The 14,633-nt window shown below is 48.4% G+C and overlaps 1 protein-coding gene across 1 annotated transcript; it reads right to left on the bottom strand.

Moving 5' to 3' along the window:
- Positions 1 to 2,445: 2,445 nt before the first annotated feature.
- LOC108385186 (cryptic, EGF-CFC family member 1B) lies at positions 2,446 to 13,162 on the bottom strand. The gene is made up of 6 exons (XM_036995880.2): positions 11,104 to 13,162; positions 10,759 to 10,808; positions 10,499 to 10,669; positions 9,654 to 9,768; positions 9,075 to 9,184; positions 2,446 to 2,764 (listed from the first exon to the last, which is right to left on the bottom strand). The coding sequence occupies exons 1-6, from the start codon at positions 11,163 to 11,165 to the stop codon at positions 2,643 to 2,645; spliced, it is 630 nt and encodes a 209-aa protein (XP_036851775.1). The 5' UTR covers positions 11,166 to 13,162; the 3' UTR covers positions 2,446 to 2,642.
- Between the last annotated feature and the right edge of the window lie 1,471 nt (positions 13,163 to 14,633).

Below are 14,633 nucleotides of genomic sequence, written 5' to 3'. Positions count from 1 at the left end.
ACTTTATGTCCTTTACAGAAATAAGTAGGTAAAGATTCCTTAATTAGTTTAGGGAGGTAGGTAGGTGGATGGACAGATAGATTACAAACATGATATAGATGACAGATGATAGACAGATATAGATGATAGATATAGATAGATGATAGATAGATGACAGATAGATAGATAGATAGATATAGATAGATAGATATGGATAGATATAGATAGATAGATATGGATAGATAGACAGACAGATAGATAGATTGATAGATAGATAGATAGATAGATAGATGATAGAGATAGATTAGAGATAGTAGATATAGATAGAGTGGTTAATTTGGTTTTTCTTGCTTATAATCAGGAATTATTCTATTAGGAGGATCCATAATCCTGGCTCTAATTTTCAAATTAAAGTGTAAATATTCACACTAATAAGGCAGGCCTTGCTCTTCCTTTTCGCCACAATCATGGCCTCTCAAATGTGGATCGGTCCTCTTGCTTCAATTTCCTAAGTGCAGCTACTGAAAATAAGACAATGTGTCTTGTTGTCTGCTTGTGTTTTCCAGCACACTCCATGTTGGTATAAAAGTGTAGGAGAGAGGCATTTTGTAAACATTCTACACATAATATAAACATATCCATCAAGTTCTTAGGATAAATTTGTTGTTTGTCACATGTTTGTTTCTGTAATAATTAAGCTGCAATAGAAGGTACTGCTCAGAATGTGCCTGAAATTCATTGCTAGCAAATGAATTTTTAAGCAAACTTAAAAACATTGCTAGCAAAAATCATTATTGCCTAGAAATATGTCTCATAATTCGAATAATTATTGTTTCATGAACCATAGTCCAAGTCAGTCCTTTACTGAATTCTATCTTTTTATTTAACACTCATTTAAATATTACATTGAATTCATATTTTCATAGCCAATGGTTGAAAAAGGCTAATAAACTAATTTACAATAGAGATTTTTGTAAATAATTGTATTACACAGGCTTATGAACTAAAGTGGGTTTGAAAAGCTGAAGAACTCAATGGAAATATCACCTATTTGAAGTGTGTGCTGTCAAAGTGGACATGGCGGACCACACAGCTCTGCACGCAGGGCCTTCCCGGTGTCCTGGCGTCTCCAGCACACACACCCCGTCCTGATGGACTTCTGTAGCCACCTACGACCTTCGCATTGCTTTTCTCTCTCCCAGTGCCCACTTGAAGTGCCACGGAGCCCAGCTTAGAGAAATGTGTTGAGAGGGAGGAGAGTTATTTAAAAGGAAATATGTTGAGTGTGTGCGTATGTGGGGTGAGGGGGGTGCACACACCCATGCTCTGTGGATCACTAAAGTGGCAGTTCACTTAACTCAGCACGCCTTCCCATCTCAGCGCTCACACCGAGAGCTCAGGCCCACCATGCAGCAGCGTTCAAGCATCCAGGGTGTCAGAACCACCGCAGGGCAGCGTTTGCACAGTCGAGCACTGCACAGCGGTCTTGGGGCAGGTGTTGATGGAAAGACAGTTTTCTGTCCACCAAAGCCTCCAGTAAGTGTAGCTTTGCATCACCTGGGGGATAAATACTGTGATGGAATTTCCATTGAATTCAGCTTTAGATATTTTAAATGAAATTCTATAAGATCAATAAAATATCAATATTTTGATCAATTCGTTCAGGCTACTGTCTATTTCAGAGTCCTTTTCCTTTTTATTCTGATTTGTTTACCCGAGGAAGTTGCAGCATTCTCCTCGTTTCCACTCCTCCAATTTCTAGCTGTGGCATCTGTCCCAACAGGGCTGTGATTAACCAGCAGAGAGCTCACAGCCAAGAAACCCACCGCAGAAAAGCTGGACTCCTGAGTCCTGTGTGACTGGTGGGGAGGGAGGACCCTCAGTCCCCCTTGCTTTTCCCAAATCCTTCGCACATACTCCGTTCAGACCGGGGCTCAGATTTGAGGGCTGGTGGGCTGCAGGTGACTGAGCCCCCCTGGCTGGCTCCCCGGAGACTGGGCCCTACGGGCTGTGTAGAATCTTCCCCTTTTAAGGAGATGTTGGGGATAATCCCACAAGGTGCTCGTTGCCCTGAGGAAGCTGGAGAAAAGGAGGTATAGGTGGGCCTGGCTGCCTCTAGTCTCCAGTCCCCCGACCCTCTCCCTTCCTGCCTTCCCTTCTCCATCTCAGGAGCATTTTTTGGGCAGCTGCTCTTTGCCAGACCCAGAGGTGCTGGAGACACACGTGGGGCTGTCCCTGCCCCCCAAGGACTTAGAGATTCTGAGGAAGATGGTGACTTAACCAATGCCATGCTGCCCGCCTATGTGAGGTCGACGGGCTCTTAGAGGGGCTGCCACCTGGGCGGGCGAGGGTGCCCTCCGCTCTCAGGCGGTCAGAGGCCCTTCAGGGTCAGCCGGCCCCAGCCTCCAGGGTCACTCCTGCCTCTGAGTCTTATACCTTGAAATAAGTCTTAGGGAAGCAAGGAAGGCTAGTTCACAAAAACGTTTATTAAACAAAAATATTCATCTAATGCTTCAGTTTATAGGAAACGAAACAAATTCCTTACAACAGAAAATTAAAGAGGATGCACCACGCCTGACTTTCCCACGGGCCATTTGCTCCTGCTGTGCTGGGGACGCCCTGGGCCTGGGATGCAGAAGTGCGGGTGGGCCCCGAGGGTCGGGTCAGCAGGCGCCCGCGTCACCCAGGAGGCGCCGCAGGAGGAAGCCGGGCAGGAGGAGGAGCAAACTCGGCGTGCGCTGCTTGCACTGTCCGTTGGGGCGGGAGGCAAGCAAGTCTTTCAGGTCTGAAAAGAAATCCGGAGAGTGAACGGGGCGCTGTGTGGCCCGTGGGCCCCGCGAGGCTGCAGCGCACCGCCTGCACCTGCTCAGGTGAGGCCCTTTCTGCCCCACCCACGGGGGGCCGCCGGGGCACACGCGCAGGGGGCGCCCGCTGTGGCTTCCAGCGGCCCTGGTCCTGTACGCGGCCAGGAGCGGCGGATCCCCTGTGGAGCTTGGAGAGCTTTGGGGGAGTCTGTTCACTGTTTCTAAGGCTAACTAAGAGATGGCCCTTCAGCGCCTGTCATTCAGCACAGGAGCTGCCCACGGGAGTGTCAGCGAGCTCCACACCACGTCACTCAGCGATCCGGGCGCCCAGATCTGATGCGAATCCAGTGCAGCAGCCTGCCGTCCTCTGTTGCAAAGAAGGTCCAACTGTCCCCCAAATTAGTCCCAACACTACTTCTTTGACTAGGAACCCCTTCCTTATCAACCAGGAGGAAAGCACCTCCCCGCACCCGCCCCCAACCCCAGCAACGCTGATACTCCCACAAAGGAAGTTACAAGGAAGGTGCCCCAGCGGGGGCCACACACAGCCCCTTCCCCGCTGTCCCAGCCCGGCTCTCTGCCAGTGGGGCTCTGAGCTCTAAGGGCCCCTGCGCCTGGTTTTCTATATGGCTGGGACCCCAGCCCACAGTTGTTGGGTTTCTCTGGGGTAGTTGTTGAATCTCTGGGGTAGTGGGGTCAACAGGGGTCTTGGCTAAAGTCCCCAGTGGTGATCAACCTATGACACTGGCAAACCCTCCAGGCATGGCCAGGGCAGGGCCCAGCTGCAGGGAATCTCTCTCCAGGGCTGCTCACAGAGGCCAGCCTGGCCACCCCCAGACAGGCCTGCCCAGCCCTGTCCTCTACGATACCTCCAGGAGGTGCTCCTCAGGACGGGAGAACCTGAGGAGGGTGTGAAATGGCTGAACTTAACAAGTACTGGCCAAGACACGCAACCACAGCAGGGACCCGTCTGTACCTGTTCATAGTGGGCTACAGTGGGCCATCCAGGCGGCCAGACTTAGGCCCACTCCAGTCTCGGGCAACACTCCCCTGCACCACCCCAGCTTGGGAGAGGGTTGTTTCAGGGTACCAGAACCCCACAAAAGGAACCCTAACATTGGGCCCAGAGAAGGCTGCAGAAAAGTTACACTACGGCAGGTGTTCACAGATGAGAAGCAGCTGTTCAGGTGAGAAAGGGTCCGGCCCACACTGAGGCGCAGTGTTGACTGCCCTGGTAGCAGGGAACAGGCTGCCCACAGGGTGGAAGGATTCAGACCCCGCTGGCAGTCATTTCCTGTATGCAAACTCAAAGGCTGTTGTTTTAGGCAGCTTTGTGAATTACATTAAACCGAATCAGCTCCTCAAGCAAAGTCCCCTAAACTGGGGCTTCCCCACATGGTGTTCTGCCACAGGGGCTCAAGGCCACTGAGCTTAGAAAGAAAATATTAGAGCTTCCATTACATATTTATAGGGATATTTAAAAGTTAGCTTTAGTCATTTTTATTGTGTTTATTAGAATCTACAAAATCAGTGGCTCTGTGGCCCACCATAATTTTACGTCATGCCAGAAAGGCAACTCTGCTGTGGATGGCTGACCTTCTGTAACCTGGGACTTTAATTATACGCCCATCAAATGCCCTTTTTAAGACTTCACATAGTCTAAAAACCACTGGGTTTTTGTCCTGTGTGTTAGTCTCCTGCATACATGGAAAGGAAGACGGAAGCGAAGCCTGTCCATGCTCAGCATGGGAGCTGTGTCACCACCACTGAATGGGGAACATGCTCGGATGTTTCTACTGACGGAATGGGAGATTTGGAGACCACCCTGGATGAGGATACCGTCAGGTTTCAGTGTGAGGTCCAGACCAGCGTTCTCAACACTCCCCAATCTGCCAGGTGGCTTCCTCTCCTGCTGGGATGCCCAGAGAAGGCGCCTATTACTGAAGAACGTCCAGGGAGGGCCTGACAAAGACCTCGCTCCTCTGGTCAGTGTGCCCACGGCTTGGGCAGCTGGGGCCAGGACCTGGGAGGCCGTCCTCCCCACAGGCCCACGGGCTGGTTCTAGCCTGTTGGCTTGTTGGTTGCTTGGTACCAGAAATGTATTTTTTTTAAATTTAGTTTGAAGCATGAGGTGAGGCTTAACCTGACCCCAATCTGACATATATTTACATTACCTGTTTATCTCTGGAGGCACTTAAGTTTGCTACTTTGTTGTGTCATTAAATTCTAAATTTAGAACATTAAACTGGTTCTTGGGGCTATGTGACGAAGAAACACCCTTCAGTGTAATGAGGTCTTGGGGTGGCTCAAGGACTGAACAAAGGCCCCTGCTTCAAGCTTACCATTCCTTTTTTTTTTTACCCTAATTAATTTAATGCCCATTAATTTCAATCAAATGCACACGTCAATCAATTTGTTTTTAAGTGCTAGATTATAAAATAATTCTAATCTCATTGTATTGACCTGAATACTGTTGATGGTGATGATGGTAAATACTAGTTTTATTTGTGCATAATATGTAACAGGTACACTGCCTTTTCATCTTAACAAACAATGGGGTAAATATTCAGCTCCAGTTTTACAGCTAAGAATGAAGCACAAACACGATATTTTACCTTTTATAAAAATCAGACATGTTATAACAAGTATTGGAGAGATTTCCCACGCTTTTCTATTGCACTGCATTGCCTCTTCAAAGGCATAATTAAACTTTAAATGAAGAAAATGGTAGAATAATAGTTACCTGTCTAAAGTATATTGTTTTTACAACACTAAAAATGAGTTCTTTTAATTGTAATATAATAATACCAGGTAATGGCTTATACGATGTTTTTTGTAACTAAGGGGTCAAAGGTCATCCATTTAATAATTACATAGAATTATTATGAGCAAAGTATTATTTTAGGTCATGAAACAGAAAAGTTGCAAACTAGCTCACATCAACAAACAAGATTCCTCCGCTTAAATTTTATCTTTCAACAACTGTGTATGGGTGGAGAGCAGCAGGTTATCCTCATTTTATATGAGGAGATTGGAGAATAAATAGTGTTCTTCTCAATCAGAATGAAAAAATATGCCCTTGGGTAGGCATTCTATTTGGGATTGAGAGAGCTCGTCATTCTTGGACCCACAGAACCTCAGAGCAAGGAGGGCCCTGGAGACAGTCCACAGCCCTTGAGGAGCCACAGGGCCATGACTTTGTAGCAATTGTTACCGATTTGTAATTCCCCACCCACATGTGTCTTTTCCTGCCATTACAGTTACACTGTGAAATGGTTTTCCATACTTTCATATAATCAGCAAAATCACCATAATATCCCATTAAAGGATTTAAAACATTTATTTACCCATTACTCCGCTGTTGGATTTAGAACATAGCCAAATTTTCAACATTCTAAGTAACACTATCAAAAATATCTTTTACTTTGTATTAATAATTATTCTTATAAGAAGAGTACAGGAATGGCACACTGGTTAAGAATCAGACCCTGAACCCTCGTGCCCTGTTAGTGGAAATGTATACTGGTGCAGCCACTATGAAAACCAGGATGGAGTTTCCTTAAAAAATTAAAAATAGAACTACCATGTGATCCAGCAATTCCACTTCTGGGTATTTATCCAAAGGAAAAAAAAACGCTAACTTGAAAAGATATATGCACCCTCATGTTCACTGCAGCATTATTTACAATAGCCAAGACATGAAAGCAATGTAAATATCCACCTATGGGTGAATCAATAAGAAAATGTCACACCCATACACACACACAGAGGAATATTATTCAGTCATAAAAAAGAAGGAAATCTTTTCATTTGCAACAACCTAAATGGACCTTGAGGGCCTTAGGCTATGTTAAATGAGACAGAGAAAGACAAATGTCATATGATCTCACTTACATGCAGAATCTTAATTCATAGATACAGTGGGTGGGGGGTGAATGAAATGGGTGAAGGGTGTCAAAAGGTACAAATTTCCAGTTATAAATAACTCATAGGGATTGTAATGTACAGCACTGGGGGCTATAGTTAATACTATATTGTATACATATAATACAGTATTATTTATATTATATAGTATCATTTATATATATGCAATATATTATTTATATATAGTATAAAATATACACAACATAGTATTATGCCATATTGTATATCTGAAAGTTGCTAAGAAATCTTAAAAGCTCTCATCATAAGAAAAAAAATCTGTAACTATATGTGCTGATAGACATTAACCAGACTTACTGTTATCATTTCATTAGACAAATACCAAATCATGTTGTACACCTGAGACTAATACAATGTTATATGTCAATATTGCTCAAAAAAAATGTGACAGTTTAGGAGTATGCTTATCTGTAAATGGTAGCAATTTTATCTGTAGATTGACATTAATTATATATTATGTCAATGTTTATACTAATATGCTATGATATTTACAATACTTTAAATAATTAAATGTTATTACAAAACATACTGTTTCTACATTAACCAGCCTCTCATGATTCTATCTTCAAAAAAAAAGAATCAGACCCAGTTTATTAGCTGTGGGAGTTAACTAGGCCTCAGTTTCCTCAAATATAAATAACGTCCATTGTGAGCATTGAGCGTATTAAGTGTACAGAGTGCCTGAAATATATGGAGCTCTGACAAAGACAGTTCTCATGATCAGCATCCTCACCTCCTCATAACCACCGTCAGCACAGCCACCACCACCACCTGCCCCAAAGCAGGATGGAGAAGACAGAGTGCAAGGTGTTACTGCCCTTTCTAAACCTGACAAAATTACTCTGAAAGATGACTGCTCTCTTTTGTCCAACTTTGATGAGCAGCAGCCACATTTTTGGAGCCGCTGTCATGGTCCCTGGCAGACAGCAGTCCCAGCCTTGGGTGTTTCCAAGGATGTAAAACAGTGAGCAGATATCCTGAAACCTAGTTCCTGCGCTGCCGTTCAGAACTGCAGCTGGCCTCGAACAGGAGACCGGAAATGATCTCAGCTAAAGGGGGAGCCCAGTGAGCCCAGTGGCAGGTGGGAGATGACCTCCTTTGGAGTAGGGCCGCACAGGCCCCAGCTGCAGCTCTGATACCTGTCCCCGAATTTGCTCCTCCTTTCTCTGGGGCACCCAAGGCATAGGCTCAGCGAGTGGAGAGTCCGGCAGGAGAAAGAGGGCTTCGGGAAATGTGATGGGCATGAGGGAAGGAGGGAGGGAAAAGTTCAACATTCTGCTATAGTTTAATCACAACCACCCTGCTTTATAGTTTAATCACAACCACGCAGAGCTGGCTGAGACGGAAGGACAGAAAGGATTGAGTGGCTGCCCCTGCACCGAGAGAGTCCCCTGACTGCTCATCCTAGCCCAGGTTGCAGAAGAGGGCAGGAGGGGGAGGAAGGTGACGTGAAGGTCTCAGCTCCTGCGGTGCTGCCCTTCCACTGCCCTCTGACAGGGACAGGGCTGGGAAGTGGGCTGAAGGGCTCTGCCTCCATGAGGACTGCCCTGGGGCGGAGGATCTGTCTGAGGCTGAGTGACATGGAGGAGGACCAGGAATGTGGGCTTGGCGGCTAACTTCCCACTGCAGGGCCAAGCCCACCAGGGCTGACAAAGGGGCCGAACGGCCTACCTTCCTTGCCTGTGCCCCTCACTGGAGGCCCAGACAGAGCTGCTGAAGAAGCGGCAGGGCACAGGACATGAGCTGAAATGCTGCACCTTCTTCAGTGCGTCCCTGGACCCTGCCCAAGGGGATGGCCCAGCAGCAGAGCGTCACATCTGTTTTCTGGCCCAGCAAATTCATGTTCCTCACTGAGTTTCATAGTGGAAACACTGATGTTGAGTTGGTGACTGCTCAGAATCTCCACAAATGAGTGGTGCACTCTCTGCACCCTGCTGCTTTAATACGTGTGGCCGGCCTGGCCCTTTCCTTCCCGGGGAGCCCTGAGGGGCGGCACTCGGCCACCCAGCCGTCCGGGCTGCTGCAGGGCCCTCCCCATTGCACCGCTGAGATGGGTCGGGGCCTGCCCGCGAGGTTCCCTCTGCTCACCAGCTGGTGTGCCCCCAAAGTCCTGCTCACTGTAAAGGACACTTTGGAAATCATGTGTAAACCCAACAGCCGGGATGAATTTTTAAATACTCATGATAATACACTAGGTGATTCACAACGAATGTGACGCTCCTTAGCTATGAATCAGCCCGGGCTCATTTCCGTGTCGCCTGGCACAGGCACAGCTCTGTGGGTCGGCGTGTACACAGGAGCGACTGCCTGCGTGTGCGGACTGTGGGCCCGGGGCGCGGGGCGTCTTACCGCAGCGGCCGGGTGTCTGGCGCGGGAGGCAGTGCAGGGCTGCGAACAAGCACCTGCACAGGCGGCAGCCGCGGAAGGTCCAGGCTCCGTGCGTTAGGGCGCCGCACTCGCTGGGGAGGCCGAGACCCGCGTCAGGCGGCGCGCGCCCTGCACCCGGCCGGCCCCGCCGCTCACGGCCCCCTCCCCGCCCGCCGGCCCGACGCCCACCTCCGCGCGCCCCCTGCTCACTGCCTCGCACCCGCTCGCCGGCCCGACGCCCACCTCCGCGCGCCCCCTGCTCACTGCCCCGCGCCCGCTCGCCGGCCCGACGCCCACCTCCGCGCGCCCCCTGCTCACTGCCCCGCGCCCGCCCGCCGGCCCGACGCCCACCTCCGCGCCCCCCGCTCACGGCCCCGCTCCCCGCCCGCCGGCCCGACGCCCACCTCCGCGCGCCCCCTGCTCACTGCCCCGCGCCCGCCCGCCGGCCCGACGCCCACCTCCGCGCGCCCCCTGCTCACTGCCCCGCACCCGCCCGCCGGCCAGACGCCCACCTCCGCCCCCCCCGCTCACTGCCCCGCGCTCGCGGCGCCCCGCGCCCACCTCTGCCTCTGGTCGTGCTCGCAGTGGCGGCCGGTGAAGTGGGCGGGGCACACGCAGAAGCTGCCCAGCACGCAGGTGCCGCCGTTCCTGCAGCAGCGCGGCCGCGGGGGCGCACCTGTGGGGGTCGCCCGGGCGTCAGCGCCGCCCCGAGGCCGTGCGTCAGACCCCCGCGGCGCAGGCCGGACGGACACCCCCGAGGAGGCAATAAAATCAGCCCCCTGCTAGGTGTGTTTGCCCAAGTCAACCCTGCTTGTTAATTGTAGGATGAAAAACAAACTTGCAGAGGTGCGAGCGGTCAGAAACGAGCCCCGGGCCGCGACGGGAAACCCAGCCCCTGCTAGGGGGGTTCTTACTTTCTTCCTTTCACATGTTAAAGTCAGGCTGTGACTTCCCAGGCAGTGATTCAAGACAGGCCTCCGGGTCGGGGACCACCCACGGGTGCGGTGACGCCAGACCCCCTCCCCGCCCCGCCAGGGGGACTTCTGGGGACCTGGGATCTGGAGCCTGAAAGTCTGAAGTCAAGCAACGGTCCGCTATTACCTTGAGTGGGGTTATTTGTTTTAAATACATTTAAATCACAGTTCTCTGGACCTGCAGAAAAATACCCTTGTGAGAGCAAACGCAACGTTCCACCAATGAAATAGTAAAACTTTTTCCAGAGTAAAAGAAAACCTCACTAGGAGACATTTTCACTTTATAGTATGTCATTTGAGGAGGATGAAATACTCTCTTATTGGGTTTCCCGTTTTATCTTTAATCAATCCTAGTTTTTTTTTTTCAGTTCTTAAACTCCTGTCCACTGACTGGGATGCCCGCTAAGGCCCTGTGGTGGCTTTGGGACTTACGCTCTTCCAGAGACCAGGAGTAGAGTGGTGAATCCGGCCTCCAGCCCTCTGCACTGGCATTCACCTCCTTGAAATTATTCAAGGTCCAGTTGAGCGTTTTCAGCTGGAGTTTCGGGGTGGTCGCATTGTTAATTTCTTCTGTATTACCTTTATGTTTCTCTATTTGATAGCCTTTTAAAACCATTGAAAACATGAGTCTGATAATGATTAAGAAACAAATAGGCAATAAAAACTAAGACTACAAATAAAATGTTTCTTACTGTTTCCAGAATGAATGATCTGTAATGCCAAACTGATCATAAGCAGAAGCCTAGAATATTTAAAGAAAATAAATGACATTTAAAATGCAAAAAAGTATAAGCAGGAATTTGTATATGTATAAAAGGTAATGCACTAGTCTATTAATACATAAGTATGTACAGTGTTTACTGTATAAGAAATATTAGATGATCATTTTGTAACTGGTAGATTTTGCTACATGTTGTAGTCCCTTAGAAAGATTTTGGGGCCAGAAAAGAGGAACAATCCTGCATGCACTGCAATTTATTCTGGAGGCTTTTAAACACCCCTCCTGGCTCTGAGATCTCGATGATCTCTGTCCTTACCTAACAGGGTGTCTCCAGGTCATTCTCCCACTGACACGTCTGGTGTGAGAATCTCCTTTCATCAGAACACTGAAGATCAGTTTTTCAAGAAGTTGAGTCTGAACAACTTTTGTATTTGAAGGTATCCTCAGTCCAGGTCCTGGAACACCTGCGTCAGGACATTGGGTGGGTTACCAGGGAAGGTGTCGATGTTTCCTACCCTCGGCGTAGCCACCAGACCTCAAGGGGACCTCTGAGTTCTGCTGTGGAAGCTGGTTAGGGGATGGCCTGCCGTGACAGGCAGGCCCCATGCAGAGCTTCAGGGCCTGTCCCTCAATGAGACCAGCTGGAGGGGGTGGAGGAGAGGGTGGAGACCTGCGCTGACTCTCTCCCCGATGGTGTTTACAGTGCTGACAGCAGCAGAGTGGTCAACCCCTGACGTGACACGTTGGTGACCACGGCAACAAGTCTTCCCCTCACTGAAAAAACAAAACAAACACCAAAAAATTAAAACCCCAACAGGAACAAAAAGTTTTCCCAGGAACATGGAGGTTTTATATTTTGTATTCCTTGTACTGGGAGATGGTGAGCTAGAGAAGGGAGCCTCTGTGCGGGCCGGAACCAGAGGGGATCATGAATATAAAAGGAAACATTTCAACACCCGCTTTCTGAGGATGTATTGGTGTTTCCAAGGGCTGAACTTTTTCTCTGGGTCCAGCATGGTGGTGAATGTGTCATATATATTACCCACTTAATGCAGCACCCTTCTCCACCATGTAAAGATGAGGCAGCTGAGGCTTAGAATTGAAATCCCTTGTGGCAGCTGGATCTCTGACAAACACTGAGATGCACAGACACTATGCGATGAAGCCCACAGGGCGCTCGTATCTGAAGACCATGGAGCACAGGGTAACTGCCGCCCACCGTTGCCTGAGCCCGCTCTGCATCCACGAAAGGAATGACTTGGGGCCTTTCAAGTCTCAATTTTTCTATTTGCCAAAATGGGGACTGGGGCCCTTTTATCAGCACTAAGGAGGACTACACCTTGCAGCTCTGGTGCAAATTAGTCTGTGATTTTAATTTAAAACCTGCTTTCTAAAAGTAGCATACTTCTTCCAAAGATGAATTAGTCTTTGATACTGATCTAATTTTTTAAACCTTTAAATGTGAGGTTTATTAAAAAGGCTGTTAAATAAAGGAACAGGGAGCTGATGAGTGTGGCGGCTGTGAGGCTCCCCAAAGACTGGCTCTGTGGGCTGCCAGGACCAGGTCCCGACCAGAAGAATATGTAGAGAATGACGCTTCTCGCCTTCATGAAACATCTGTAATGGGAGTCATGACAAATACACTTTTAAACTTAATGGTTATTGCTTATTAACTGCATAATTTACTTATATGTAAAAGTACATTTTGTGATTTTAAGTCAATAGAAACTTCTATGTAAATGAAATGGGTTGTACACAAAGCCAAGGATGGTATTTCTTTGAGTAAGAAGTTTTAAAACCATCCAGTTTACAGGATGATATGGAATCCAAACCTTTCTGATAACATCAACGTTTTAAAAGTAGTATCAAAACCTAATTTCACCCACAGTTTTTTTCACCTCATTTTTGTATTGTGGCCATTTTCAAACATACACAAAACACTAGGATAGTGATCCAGTCAAGTCAAGTTCAACAATTAGGTATCAAACTTTGCTAGTCTTATCTCATTTCCCCCATACTTTTTTCTTGAGGAGTTTTTTAAAGCAAGTCTCAGACTTCATATTTCCTGTGTCAAATAAGGTTTTGAAAATACACATTTTATAAATGGAAACAGAAAGAGGAGAAATGTGTTGCCAGCAAGACCAGATTGAGAGGCTAGAAATAGCAAAGGAATGTCCCATCTCTGGCTGTTTGCTCAAGCTCTAAAGTCAGCTGTAGGGGGGTAAAGGGCTGAGGGCCTTGGGGTGATAAAGTAGCTGATACCTATTTTTCAGCATCCTGTCACTTGCTCTCCTTTACTTAATGGTCTTATAAAAGGAGTTTTGCATTTCACCACAGAGGAGCCCAGGTTTGCTTGGCTAACAAGGCCCAGCTGGAAGGGGTTGCCTGGGAGCCGCTGGAGGCGGGGGTGGGGGGGTGGGCAGGCAGACCCCCTGCTCCCGGGACCCCCCCACCCCCGGGAAGGTCCGCTTTCTTCTTATCAATTGTAAACAGATAAGACTGGAGCCAACTTGCGCATCAGACCTCCAGTGGAACTCCTGACTCCTTTTGAGCTGCAAAGTGTGGGAATCTGGACGCCCCCCACACCCCGCCATCCCAGGATTGGAGTGCAGCACCCCCCGCACCCCGCCCTGTTTCCTCAGGACATCAAACAAGACAGAAGAAAATGCTCTGCAGCAAATTAGGTGTGAAGGAATTCTCCAAGAGTGACTTTAAAACTGGCTTGTGCTGCTTGCTGGGAAGCTCCAAAACCGTGCTGAAACCACACGCAAGCCGAGCCCAGCGCCAGGGTTTTAACCTGCCCAGGCGATGGCAGTGTGCAGCCAGGACTGTGGCTCTGCCCCTGTTCTGTGTGGCTCCGGGGGATGGCAGCGCTGGGGGTGCTCACTGTTGGAGGGGGGGGAACTCTTGCCGGAATGACAGCAAGGACCACAGAGGTCTCTAGGGACGGAAGGGCAGAAGAAGGTGCGGGCCAGGGCCTGCGATGTGAGAGGAGCTGGAGCAGAGACAGTCCCAGGAGGGGAGGAGGAGGCCCGCCCTTCCAGGAAGTCCTGCTGCGCTAGTTGGGGATCAAGTGGGCAGTAAGAGAAAAGAGCACGTCCTCAGCACATATTTATCAACCAGTATTCTTCTCTGATTAAGAAAAATGTAACACGTTCCAGTGTTAGTTTGGGAAGTGCAGAAAAACATGAAAGAGAACGTAAAAATCACTCCCATTGGCACTGCCCTGAAATACTGACTATTAGTTTTCTTATCCACATCTATTATTATCTCCACTCAAAAAGTAAGGCAACTGAGGCTTAGAATTGAAGTCCATCTTTGGAAGACTTGAATCGGACAGATGTTACAGAAGAAGCCTGCAGGGCGCGAGCGGGAACAGAAGACCTCAAGCGCAGGGGGAGTTGCCACCTGCTGCTGTGTCTTTTTTTTTTAGATTAATCCTAGGTGTTTTATATATTTGTATTTCATTGTAAATGGTATTCTTTTTATTATTTAATTATTCTCTCTGCTGCTTGTGTTTAGGAATACAACTGTCTTTATTTTGTGATAAAATATAGACACACAAAATGTCTTGGCTCAAAATACCACACTGAATGGCTTAAACAACACACATTTATTTCTTACAGTTCTGGAGGCTGGAAAGTCCAAGACCGAGGTGCTGGTGGAATTGGCACACGTGATAATGTCTGTCTTCGTGGTTTGCACACTGCTGCCTTCTCACTGTGTCTACACCCAGCAGAAAGAGGGGCCAGGAGCAAGCTCTCTGGTCTTCTGATAAAGGCTCGAATCCCATCTTGAGACCCCACCCTCATTACCTGATCTAAACTTCCCACAAACCCCATCACC

This window comes from Manis javanica, chromosome 7, assembly GCF_040802235.1.
Source record: "Manis javanica isolate MJ-LG chromosome 7, MJ_LKY, whole genome shotgun sequence".
Lineage (NCBI taxonomy): Eukaryota > Metazoa > Chordata > Mammalia > Pholidota > Manidae > Manis > Manis javanica.
Note: the sequence above shows the minus strand (reverse complement) of the source record. Positions and strands in the feature narration are given on the sequence as shown.